This window comes from Panicum virgatum, chromosome 5K (assembly GCF_016808335.1).
Source record: "Panicum virgatum strain AP13 chromosome 5K, P.virgatum_v5, whole genome shotgun sequence".
Lineage (NCBI taxonomy): Eukaryota > Viridiplantae > Streptophyta > Magnoliopsida > Poales > Poaceae > Panicum > Panicum virgatum.
The window spans coordinates 4,370,356-4,383,334 of NC_053140.1; the positions used below are offsets into that span (position 1 = coordinate 4,370,356).

At 47.5% G+C, this 12,979-nt stretch overlaps 3 protein-coding genes across 4 annotated transcripts; 1 reads left to right on the forward strand and 2 right to left on the reverse strand.

Annotated features, from left to right (window-relative positions):
• The first annotated feature begins 2,152 nt into the window (after nt 1–2,152).
• LOC120705773 (1-aminocyclopropane-1-carboxylate oxidase homolog 4-like) lies at nt 2,153–4,177 on the forward strand. Its single transcript, XM_039990280.1, has 2 exons — nt 2,153–3,195; nt 3,794–4,177. Exons 1-2 carry the CDS (start codon nt 2,317–2,319, stop codon nt 4,052–4,054), a joined length of 1,140 nt encoding a protein of 379 aa, XP_039846214.1. The 5' UTR covers nt 2,153–2,316; the 3' UTR covers nt 4,055–4,177.
• A 269-nt stretch (nt 4,178–4,446) lies between these two features.
• LOC120705774 lies at nt 4,447–5,640 on the reverse strand. Its single transcript, XM_039990282.1, has one exon. The coding sequence runs from the start codon at nt 5,230–5,232 to the stop codon at nt 4,672–4,674; it is 561 nt and encodes a 186-aa protein (XP_039846216.1). The 5' UTR covers nt 5,233–5,640; the 3' UTR covers nt 4,447–4,671.
• A 131-nt stretch (nt 5,641–5,771) lies between these two features.
• Nucleotides 5,772–9,155, reverse strand: LOC120705772 (F-box protein At2g05970-like). Of its 2 annotated transcripts, none has more exons than XM_039990278.1 (3): nt 8,950–9,155; nt 7,671–7,790; nt 5,772–7,064 (listed from the first exon to the last, which is right to left on the reverse strand). In XM_039990278.1, exons 2-3 carry the CDS (start codon nt 7,688–7,690, stop codon nt 6,035–6,037), a joined length of 1,050 nt encoding a protein of 349 aa, XP_039846212.1. In that variant the 5' UTR covers nt 7,691–7,790; nt 8,950–9,155; the 3' UTR covers nt 5,772–6,034. The 2 variants fall into 2 exon arrangements, with proteins under 2 accessions (XP_039846212.1, XP_039846213.1); XM_039990279.1 differs by having other exon boundaries at nt 7,671–7,796.
• Between the last annotated feature and the right edge of the window lie 3,824 nt (nt 9,156–12,979).

Here is a 12,979-nt window from a genome sequence, read left to right on the forward strand (position 1 = left end):
GGAAAAATAATAGCATCTATATTGTTGAGCAACTCAGAACTGTGCATTCATACATATGCATTGCTGCATTTCATTTAGGTACGATAAATAAACCACTTGAGGGATGTGATATTGAAGCCGAGCCAGAAGACGGTGAATGGTGGACACATCTAGAAGATGGATGGATGGATCCCGATGTGCATGACCGAAGGCAGATGCTCGCCAAGCGAGTATCATCTAACTAACACTGACTTAGTGTTAATCCCAGGCAAGCCTCGGAGCATAACCTATTATTTTAACTTATGAAATGTTGTATATATATTTACTTGATTATGCATTAAGTTTCTAGGCGTTGGATGAGACCCTAGTTGCATGATTCCTATGTTCCATTGGTCGGAATACTAGTATGTGTTGTCGTTATCCTTGCCATGCTAAAAATAGGATCCGGTAGAAGTCGAGTAATTCCTGTTACTCACGAGATATAGGATGTCTTTATGATTTGATTATGGAATATTGGAATATGGATGAAAGAAAATGAATTGGAGACCAGACGGGAACTGTCTAGCCCCGTCTGTGTCGGTTAAGGACCGTACCGTTGTCGGCCATGCTGATCATGTTTGATTTGTACTAACCGCATACCGGGAGTATGAGGTAGTCGAAACCGGTAAGCCGAGTACTGCCTTGCTTCGAAAGTACAGGAACTCGCACCCAACTCCTGGGGCGAGTCGAGTAGTCGCGGAGAATTGGGATGCAGATGTTTACTTTTGGTGGTCTCACGTTGAGCTCGGCTGACCATATGTCGTTGGGCTGGTTCCTGTAGTTCGAGGCGGGGAGGGGAATGGTTGGTTTGTATTGTCCGACGGGGCAAATACGTGCCGTGTTGGTTTGGTCCACCTTGCAAGGTTAAATCGGATCGATTCGCCGTCAGTCGCTCTCGGACATGAGCACCTTGATCTTCGAGTCACATCGTAGTAAGGAAATGAAACGAAATGATATGATACATGTTGATGTTATTTAATCAATTATGTTTTCACATTGATTGTTATGGATCTGCAAATCATAGATGTGTAGCAACTTTATAACTATAATGTGGAGCTAAAATTTTGAAATTAAGGATCTACCCTTAGATGCTTTTCTGCAAATAAATCCACCAGCCAGAAAGCTTTGCATGTCTAGATATGTGGGCTATGTATACCCATAGTCGGGTAAGTCTTGCTGAGTATTAGTATACTCAGGGTTTGTTGTTTACCCTGTTTCAGGTATAGAAGCTAACCAGGATTCGCATCAGTGGGCTCGATGTGACGTCCTAACGTGTTCATAGTTATTGTTTTGTTTTATTGGTTCTCAATCAAATTTCCTGCTCTCAGGTCATATTCTCTTCCACTGCTGTCATTTATTTTATGTAAATTCTAAATTTAAAGCTGTTTTGTAAATATTTATGTTATTATCTATTCTTGTGAAATTATATTATGCTGGTATCGTCTGTGCTCGCCGTCGCGCGAGATTTCTGGTGTGTTTCGATCGGCCTGTGGGTTGGAAACAGGCTGTCAAGTTACACTTAATTAAGCTAATGTGCCTGATGCGTTCAAATGATGACTATTACGCTTAATTAAGCCGTTTAACTTGGCGGTTCTGTCACAGTACGTCTGCGAAGCTCTGGAGGGGGGATGGCTGCTGGTTTGTTGGTTACGTGGTGGGTGGATCTGGACTTGTTCTTTGCTGTTCGTCGGCGAGGAGGGCGGATCCACGATCAAAGGAGCTTGGGGTGTGTCCCGGCCCATGCGCTTTCTTCGTTCTCTTCTATTGCGGCTCGATTCAAAGCTTTGCAGCGATGAAGTTCCTTTTGACCTCGGTGTTCACGTCGTCTTCTTTTGGCCCTGACCATGGGCACGGCGGAAGAAGGCGGCGGCGGCGGCGTCTAGTGGGCACAGCGTGTGCAAAAGATCTGCTGGACCTAGTTGTAATTTTCTCTTTTGTCAAGGTCTTTTGTGCAAATGTATGTGGACAGCCTGTATGGTCCTAGTCTTGCACACGTATGATGTTGGTTTAATACAGGTACTGTTTTATCAAAAAAAAAAAAAAAGGCGGTAACCGCGCCGACGACTCTTCTCGTCTCCCGTCGTTGTCTTCCCCCGTCTCATCCGGCGCTTCCGGAATCCAGACTTCCAAGGTTGCGTGCTCGGGTTGTGGAGAGAGGACGAAGCGGACGATGGGCAACGAACTCCCCGCGCCCACGGCGGCACGGCCCACCCCCGCATCGTCAAAACAGTCACCTTCTTCCCCTCCACGCAAGCCCAGCTCCCCCCTCCCAGCGACTCGATCATCATCCCAACGGCGATGATGGCGTCCGCCTCCCTCCCGGCCCCCGCTCCCGGCCGCGCCGAGCTGCTCAAGGCCTTCGAGGACTCCCGCACGGGCGTGCGCGGCCTCGTGGAGTCCGGCGTCTCCTCCGTCCCGGAGATCTTCCGCCACCCGGACCCCTACGCCTCCATCCCGCTCGCCCCGCCCGGCGTCTCCATCCCCGTCGTCGACCTCTCCCTCCCCTTCCCCGCCGCCGCCGCGGCCGCCGCCGAGGCCGCCCGGACCTGGGGCTTCTTCCACCTCGTCAACTACCACCACGCCCTCCCCCACCCGCCCGCGGACGGCGGCGGTGGCGGCGACTACCCCACGCGCGCCCTCGCCGCGGTGCGCGCCTTCAACGAGCTCCCGCCTGCCGAGCGCACGCCGCACTACGGCCGCGCCGTCGACGGCGGGGTCAACTACTCCACCAACGTCGACCTGTACAACTCCCCGGCGGCGAGCTGGCGCGACACCATCCAGATCATGCTCGGGCCCAGCCGCCGGCCCGACCTCGCCACCCGGATCCCGGGCATCTGCAGCGCCGAGGTGCTCGAGTGGGAGGCGCGAGCCACCGCCGCGGCGCGAGCCGTGATGGGGCTCCTCTCCGAGGGGCTCGGGCTCGGGCCCGCCGCACTGGAGGAGGCGTCCTGCCTCGAGGGCAAGGTCATGGCGTGCCACTACTACCCGCACTGCCCCGAGCCGGAGCGCACCATGGGCATCGTCCCGCACACGGACCCCGGCGTGCTCACCGTGCTCGCGCAGGATGAGATTGGTGGCCTGCAGGTGAAGCACCAGGATGAGGCAGGGAGAAGCTGCTGGGTGGATGTGAAGCCCGTGCCCGGAGCGCTAGTGATCAACGTCGGGGACCTCTTGCAGGTAGATATATATATATATATGCTTCGCGAACGTAGCCACATTCAACTGTCGAAATCCAGTTACAACTAAAATTTCTCAATTCAGTGTTCTGCCAATTCATCAATACAGTTGAGTCTGTAACAAGGCAAAAAGTATAAAAAAAGTATGATCAATCTTGAATAATGTTCATATATTTTATTATATTGTTTTCCTGTGTTATGAATTCCTCCATTCCAAACGTCTCATCCAATTACATTTCTGCATTTTTCCAATCCTCTGTTTTGCCTCCTCACCGATATTCTTTTCCTGTATTTTTTACTCATTCCTCTGTCAAACAGAGCCTTAGTACCATCCATAAGTTAACTTTTCATGATTTTTGAGGTGCAACTTTAACCACTATTTGTGTGTTACAATTTCAACTGATTATATTCATAAATCTCATAATTCATGAAAGTAGTCATAGTTTCAATAAAAAAATTAGAAATATACGATTGTTGTGTTTCCAAAGTTTAAACAATATTAGAATAAGACCCTATGGAGCTTTGTTAAGCAGCTTTAGAATGCCATGCCATGGTCACGGTGTCATCTAACTTTTTTCCGTACACTATCCTTTCTTCAGATAATGTCCAACGACAAGTACCCGAGCGTCGAGCACCGGGTGACCATGAACACAAACACGCGTGAGGAACCCAGAGTTTCGATCGCCATCTTCTTCAGTCCCGGGAAGAGAGGCGACTCGGTCTTCTACGGGCCATTGCCGGGGCTGGTTTCTTCGGAGAACCCACCCAGGTACAGGAATTTCACCATGGGCGAGTTCTTCGGGACCTTCTTCTCGCGAGACCTCTCGAGCAAAGCTCTAATCGACCACTTCAAGCTGTAACGCAACTGGTGACTGTCTAGTGTCGACCCAGAAAAATTCAGATATGTATAGTGTAGGCGTGTATCGTTGCTTGTAATGTAAGAAATTATTCCGGCTCAGAGCAGTCATGCTAGATTCGGCTCCTGTTTCGTTTTCCCTCTTCTATCGTGGGCTCGCTTTGTTACCAAAGGCCGGCACAGCCTTTGGCATGGGCGAATGGGCGCGCGCCGGAGGATGCGGGAGCAGGGCAGCACGAACCACGAAGCCGAGGAGCGCCTCGGCACCGAGCTCCCTCTCTTTCGACAGGCGGTAGCCTCATCGAATTCAACATCTTTTCATAACAAGAAGAAAAAAAAACACACCCGAGTTACAATTGCACATCGCGGAGCAGCTTCACTCATGACTCATGCCAATCAACAAGTGTAGAAAAACACTTCTTTTGGATTACAATCACACAATATTTTACATACATTTGAGGATAAATTTTAAACTTTAGAATGACATATTTCAGGACGGAGAGAATAAGTTGCAACATTTCCTTTTCTGCACGAGCAACCCAACAAAACTGAAGAAGGGCGGAAATGGGAAATGAATATCCGTGTTCCGCGAGTTATACGCACAGTACAGTGCGCAAAATCTTAGGCCATCTCTTCCGGCGACAGCTCGTGCAGAGCCTTCGCAATCGCCGGCCGGCGGCCGGGATCCTGGCCAGGCCCGAGCTCCGCCGCACTCCCGGGCTCCGCGTCTCCGGGGCAGAAAAGCAAGCAGAACCCCAGGCCAAGGAACACAGCGGTGACCCCCCACACGGCCAGCTTCAGCGCCAGCAGCGGCATCGCCTCGGCGACGCGCGAAGCGAACGTGGCGCTGAGCGCCACCGAGACCGCCCACACGGCGAGCCGGACCCGCCGGCGCTGGACCTCTCCGGCCGCCTGGGGGTCCGCGTCCGCCCGCAAGAGCTCGAGCTTGGCGACGCAGCACAGGAGCAGCGCGAGGAGGTAGTAGGCGGCGGCCACGAAGGCGAGGTCCCGCGGGCGGTGGCGCGCGCGGTACGCCGCGCCCGCGAAGCTGGCGGTGACGGCGAGGAGCAGGGCGAGGTTGAGCGCCGCGCAGCCTGCCCGTCCGCGCCATCCCCACTGGCGCCGCGCCTGGCCCAGCGCCGGTGGCGGCTTCCCCGCGACGGCGGAGGCCGCGGAATCCATGAACGGACGGCGGCGTTGGTGGAAGGAAGGAACGCTCGGCGATGACCGGGGAATGGCAGGAGCTCGAGCCGATGACACGAGACGAGCTCCACTGCGCCAGCTGATTTTATAGGGCGACGCAAGTAGCTGACTGCGGAAGCAGAGGTAGTCTTGCCTTTCGGTGAAAGATCAGAGCAGTGTGGCTCAAGCGCGTCCAACATTATTTCAACACTTCCCGCGTCGTTCCTGAACTACTCAAGTCTACTCTACTTGACCTGTGTTCTTTTTCTTTTTTCTTTTTCTTTTTTTGAAAATCTGACCTGTGTTCTGAATTACCTGGCGAATTCCAAGCACCTTTTTTTTTTTTTGAAATTTCGAATTCCAAGCACCTAGCTTCCGGTGCAGGAGGTCCAAAAAAAAACTGAAACGGCGAACGCAAATGCCAGCGTGATTAAGCAGGACACGATCGACCGAGCTGAATTACGGCCCCTACCAGTGGGCTCGTACTAGCCTTCTAGCAGTTTTTTCCGGTCCTCATATAGGACAAGCGAACATCCAAATAGTTTACAAACTGAAACAGCTTGAAACGGAGTTCCAAATTCATACACGCGTACACACAGCTTGGAATAGTTCAAATGTTCACACAGTTGATCTAGCAACAAACTACCACAATTACGTCCAATACTTAGAAGTTCAGAGACATATAAACTAGTACAATGCATAGCAGATTGTCCAATACTTTGGAATTCTGAGCCATCGGAGCCTACTATACCATACGACCTCCATCTTGGGAAAAACCGCCATTGCAGCGCGGTAGTGGTCATTACTTAAGTGAAGGGATGAACCATAAGAGCTGGTCTCGCTGGGGCTGCCGGTAGTGGTCATTGCGGCCCGGGCCAATTTCAAGGGCTTTGACAAGCTCCTTTGTACCATGCTCAAGGTTGAACGCACACAGGTTGTTGTGGATGTCGATGAAGTAGATGCAGTTTGCTTTCAGGTTGGGGTGGTCCTTGGCTGGGAAACAGAAGGAGTTGTAGTGGCTCACAAACAGTGCAAGATCCCCGATGTTATCGGTCTCAACCCAGGAAAAGGTCCCCTTGTCCAAGGTACAAACAGCAAACTTGTTCTGACTCTGGCGCTTAACCCTTATCAGATCACCAGCTGGGGTCTCCACCAGACAGCGAAACCTCCACTGCCAGTGATGCGCGACTTCCTCATCTGGCCATGCACGGGGCGGCTCAGCCCACAACTCAACTGTACCATACATATCACACGTGTACAACCGGCCTCTATGTTTGATGATATCATCCAAAATGTGTTTTGATTCGACTGTAGACCAGTTATTGGATCCTTTTCGTGTTATTTTATAACCTTTCTCGTCACCATAGAGGACAACAACGATAAAGTTCCTCTCGTTCATTTCAAGCAGCTTGGCCTTAGCAAAGGGCCTGCGTCCGATTGGGGGGAGTTGGATCTGGCTGCCACTGATGGGGTTGACCAGCTGCATGGTTCCATAAGTTTGACTGAAATAGATAAGCCATCCATTCAAAGAACCAACTGGAGCCCAGACAGATCCGAAAAATGAGGCAGTACTAGGGAGACGGATGTTTTGATTCTTTCTTTCAGGAATGCAAAAAAACTGAGCACCAAGCGGATTCGGATTTTGGGGCAGCATCAGCCATGGGTCCACCCTTGGACTGTATGAAACATCCTTGCAGACATGGTTCCAAGATGTGCACACAGCACGAAATCTGATGTAATCAGGGATTGCGAGCTTCTTTATTATTACACCAACAATATCAGTTTGAAGAGTAGCCCAATCTGCCATGCCACTAGAGGTAATTTCTTGGTGCCTGAAAAATTAACCTTGTATCAGTAAGCATCATGAGCCCATGATGACACTTGCAATATAACAAATACACCAGCTTCTAGCGACAAATTTGTGAATTGGTTCTAAAAATAACACTAATGTTATCACTATTCAGTATCTAATCCAGTCAAACTGAGTTGAATTCACATTAGATTTCTGACAGTGATAGGTACAAAAAAGAGCATTTAGATATATAGGTAGAAAACCATTTGACATGCTGCTCTCATTTACATGACTTAAAAAAAAATCTGAGATCCGTCAATTGTAATGCTAAATTCACAAGAGAAAAATTGACAGTCACATTCACCAAGCTTAAAGTATAATTCATCTATATATACAGATCTTTAGAGAATATAACCTTGTGGACTGGCATGGGCATGCCAGCTTAATGCATGATTTTGAATCAAAACTTGTTCTTTGACTCCTTTCTAATACAACAAAGCAATAAAAGCATGCACTAGGTAACCCATTTTAATACTATTGTTTCCATCAAACAACAGTGAGCTGAAGACTGAAAAACAAATCATCAATGCGAGAGAATTACATCCAATAACAAAACCGAAAATGTAATTTAACCAAGTCTGAGTACCTTGGCACCTTTGCAGACATGTCACTATTAACCAGTTAGCTGTTGTAGAAGCCCAAACTTGACAACAGGAGTGGACCAAGAATATCTAAGAACTTCAGCAGAATGAGGAGCGAGCAAGTCCTGTTGCTTTAAGACATGTGACAACAGGAATTACCATAATTGACTGAAGGGAGAATAAAAATATGTTCAGCGCTTCAGCAGCCAAATAGCTTGAAGTAGGACCATTCAGTCTAAGTATTGCTAGCTTAACAAAAATCCATCATGTCCTCTGTTACCGGTAAAAAAGTATTCACTCATAAAGAATTGGTTTGTTTCTATCACCAGCATTCAGCTTCAATGGCATAACATGCAGTCAGTTTATTTTTCCAAAATACATATTACGTCTGCACCAAATTTCTTTCCTATAGCTATATATCTGTAAGTAAATAAAACATCGCACCTTTAGGCTTTAGCAGTCTGAATTATGAAACCATCTAGTCTTTTTATGATTTACATTCTAGACCATACAAGATGAGAATTATAGAAGGCAAACAAACTCAATTACCAAAGATGAGGTGGTAGGTACCATCAGATTAGGAAATACGGATAAAGTCATTGAAGATGATAATTTCCTGTAAACTGTGTTGTAAACAGTGGACTACACGGGCAGCAGGTTGTTGCCTGGCAGATTAGGTGGGCTCCGTGGCCATCTTGGCAGTGATAGGGTGCCTAGGCGGCCGATTAATGACGGTGATAAGCTGCTGCTCTAAGGGTGTTTCTTTTTGGTAAGATCCTTGCAGGACTACAGAAAGAACGAAATTTTATGGACATCCTGACACTAACGATGAACAAATCACTCCAATCCTCTAGATCGGTCATAATATGGGTAACCAACCAGAAACATCAGCAGCGATCACGGTGCTTGTTATGGGCCATCAATCTCTAATGATCGCAAATACATACATGCATCGAAACACCAGAACGGCAGCATGATCACAATTCATACCAGCGGAGGATGAAGAACTCGAGAGCGCCTAAAATCCCCCGCCCCAAACCCTACATAACCCCCCAATCGACCACCCCAGCCCCACGTCCCCGCCGCCCAAAACCCGGACCGGCGCCGCACGGCCTCGGATCGATCCACTGATCATCGAGGAACCCTAAACCCCTAACCAAATCAATAACTCCCAATAAATCTCGAAATCAACCGATCAAACGGCCTGCACACCACACGAAGCCAAGAACCCGAGGGGGTGAGGGTGGGAACGGGGGGGGGGGGGGGGGTGCCATCGAATCTCACCTCACCGCCGAGAACAACAGTGATTGCAGGAGCCGCGGGGACGAGCAGAGGATGCAGTGGGGGGTCTATCGGGGAAGAGCTCAGGAGCAGTCGACGAGGTGGGGGATTTCCGGGCAATTTCTCGAGAAACCCGAAGCACGGAGATCGGCTTCCGGCAATGGGGCCTCCCCCGCGTGATCCACGGTGGTTTATTTTTTTTCTTTTCCTTTTTCCCTTCCAAGGCCATGTTGCATCAAAATTTTTTCACAAAAAGACGAATGCATGCATGAAGTACTAAACGAAGTTTATTTGCAAAACCTTTTTAGGAATGGGTGTAACTTTTCGAGACGAATCTAATGAGCCAAGTTTCATCATAATTGGCTACAGTGATGCTACAGTAATTGCACTCAATCATCTTCTAATCGTGCGGTCAAAGGCCTCATTAGCTAGAGCAACTGCTACAGTACCATAGTTGTGGAGGTAATTTTGTAATTAGACTTTATTTAATACCCCTAATTAGTGGTCAAAACATCATTTCTCTCTCATCAAAACTTTTACACACCTAAACCAAACATGGCCCAAAAGACATATGGCATTCTCTTTTGGGTCCTGCTACCGTGGCAAACTGACAATATAAGTACAAAAGCTACTTAACAAGCTAATTACTCCCTCCATATTGTAAATGGAGTCATTTTAAGCCAAACATTTTACACTTTGATAATAAATAATTTTTTAGGTTAAGCTTGAAAATATGGAAGCGATGTAAGTATATTCATCTTAAAATATAGTTTCGTAAAAAATATATATTGACTATATTGTATAAATTTTTTATAGCAAAAATATTGTGATCAAAGTTGTTTCTGGAGACCGTGTAGATATTCGAAACGATTTTCTTTACGACATGGAGAGAGTACGCAATGGTATAGACAGAATTATGGAAAATTAGGCGACAAAGAATGGATAAGGATTTCTCATTGTATCATGGCAACAAGAAATTTAAGTCCCAAGCAAGTCAAGGTCTATTCGGGACCCACGCCGGAAGGATGATGGCGGCTCATGAATGGCACTACTCAGTCATAATAATAGTTATATGAAAAAGAATGAGATTTGACATATAGTGGCTTAGGAATGATCAATTAACAACTTTTTCATGGTGGTGGTAGATTTGGTCCCACCGGGCGATCCGTTGTAGTATGTTTTTCTTCCTAACTTTATGTAGTGGAATTGACACGAAAGATAAAGACGCTTGTTTGGTCACTGGCATGTAGGACTGAAGCTCCACTTGAATTCTCACATCAAAAATCATTTTCCAACTTTAGTCTCTTTGGGGTCCTATTCTGATAGCACTAATACTAACTACACATTTCCGTATACAAGAATTAAGAGAAATGTGGACGACACATATGAATAAGGATTTAGTTAAATAAAAACAATGAATCATTTCTTATATACTATGATATCAACAACTTTTTCCCCCGGAAAGCTGTCGACAAAAAATTTAGCCCCATGAGATAAATTAAGTGACTGATTTTTAGCTACTATGAAAGTTGCGAAGTTGATATTTACAAAAAAAATTAAGTGACTGGATTTTTAGATACTTGTTGTATGTGCGTGCGTTGCCGGCCCATAGGAAGGCCCAATAAATCTTTAACAAATCGAGCCGAAGCAATCCATCCATCGTGCTCGATTCGCAATTCCCCTAATCTGGCGCGCGCACAGGGCACTAGTTTGGCGCCACACCCCTCAAAAAAAAAGAATAGTTTGGCGCCACGCCGCCGCCACATGCTTCATCTTCTCCCCAGCCAAAATTTTCCCCGCAAACCGCAGACGCGCGGCGGCCGAAACACTCCGCGTATCCTCCGATTCGAAATTTCAAAACCAAAACTGGAGATGCCGCCGTGATGGGGCTCCTCTCCGAGGGGCTCGGGCTCGGGCCCGCCGCGCTGGAGGAGGCGTCCTGCCTCGAGGGCAAGGTCATGGCGTGCCACTACTACCCGCACTGCCCCGAGCCGGAGCGCACCATGGGCATCGTCCCGCACACGGACCCCGGCGTGCTCACCGTGCTCGCGCAGGATGAGATTGGTGGCCTGCAGGTGAAGCACCAGGGATGAGGCAGGGAGAAGCTGCTGGGTGGATGTGAACCCGTGCCCAGAGCGCTAGTGATCAAAGTCGGGGACCTCTTGCACGGGGCACGCTAATTTACGGTTAACCGTAGGAAGCCCTTTGGTACGGTCGATTTGTTTTTTTTCATTTATAGAAATTTTTTTGTTGTTTTCTGATTACAAAAAAATTGAAAAAAAATACAAGAAAAATTTTGGAGACCAAAAAAAATTTCAAGCAAAAATAGGAGAGCAGAAAAAATTTTCAAAAAAAATTGGAGAGCAGAAAATTTTTTTCAAGGAAAAATTAGGTGAGAGAGGAAGCTTTAAAAAAAGTTTGAAAAAAAATTGTACGAAATAAATTTTAAAAAATCAAGAGAAAATTTTCAAAAAAGAAAAAAATATTTACATAAAAAATAAAAAATCTCAGATAAAAAAATGAAAAAAAATAAAAAATCTTATAGAGGCGGCGGCGGATCCGCGCTGCCCCCATCGTCCTCCCCGCCGACGGGGGAGCGCGCAGCCCAGGGAGGCACGCGGCTGCTGCACCCCGGGGAGGCGGATCCGGCGCGCGGCGACGTCGGTGGAGCGTGTGGCGGCGGCGACGTCGATGCGAGCGCCGGGGAGCGAGCCGCCGCGGGCGAATGCCGGGGATTGAGCTGCCGCGCCGCCTCTGCCTAGCCGCTCCGCTCCACGCACCTTGCCGGGCCGCGCCGCCGCCGCCGCCTAGCCTTGCTGCTCTGCTCCGTCGCCGCCGCCCGCTCCGCCCAGCAGCTACTGCCGCTGCGCCGCTGAGCTCAGATCTAGGGGAGAAAAAGAAAGAGAGGAAAGGGAGGAGAGAAGAAGCTGAAAGGGAAGAGAAGGCGGTGGACACTAGTTATTTGCGCGCGGCTTGTGGGGGCCACCCACGTGCCCTCGCATCGACCGCACCAGAGGGCAACTAGCGGTCAACCGCAAAAGCAGCTTTGCGCTCTTGCAGGTGTGTGTGTATATATATATATATATATATATATATATATATATATATATATATATATATATATATATATATATATATATATATATATATATATATATATATGCTTCGCGAACGTAGCCACATTCAACTGTCGACTTCAGCTAACATTTCACCATCATTGCCACTATCTTTGTGAGAATACCTCCATGTATATTTCAGATTCCTGCTCTTTGTATTGAGGTCTTTCATGACATTAGGAAGTATCTTACCTTCAAGCTTTCTAGCAATTTTCCTTCTCAAAAACATTTTCTCCATGCATAGTTGTCTTATCCTATCCATAAGATCGATCACCTCCAAGCATTTTTCATTTCTGATCCAGCTATTGAATGTTTCAGCTATGTTATTTGTATTATAATCACATTTGCTTGTTTCAGAGAACAAGTGACTTACCCAAAGGTGCTTGTGGTTATCATGTATCCACTTTATGGCTTCAGGACATGCTTCATACATTAGATTGTAGTGCTCTTTAAATCTTTCACTTTGATAAGCTCTACATGCTGGCCATAAGTGCTTTTGAAAGACCTCACCTCGAAAGCGCTTTTGGAAGTTTGCAACTAAGTGTCTCATGCACTCTCTATGCTCAACCCCATTTTTGAAGATTTTAGTGACAGCAGAATCGATTCCTTTACCTGCATCAGTCATGATCACTAGGCCAGGAGGTGATCCAATAGCTTGTTCAAGTCTACTGAAAAACCAAGACCAACTTTCAGCTGTCTCTGAGCCAAACACAGCATAACACACTGGAAACATCCAATTATGCCCATCAATTGCAGTTGCAGATGCAAGTTGACCCTTCCACTTCCCAATTAAGTGTGTGGAGTCCACACCAAGAAAAGGGCGGCAACCATTTAGAAAACCATCCACACATGATTTCAGTGCAACAAACATTCTTGTAAACCTTATCTTTGTCCCAACTTGCTCATATTCCATATCC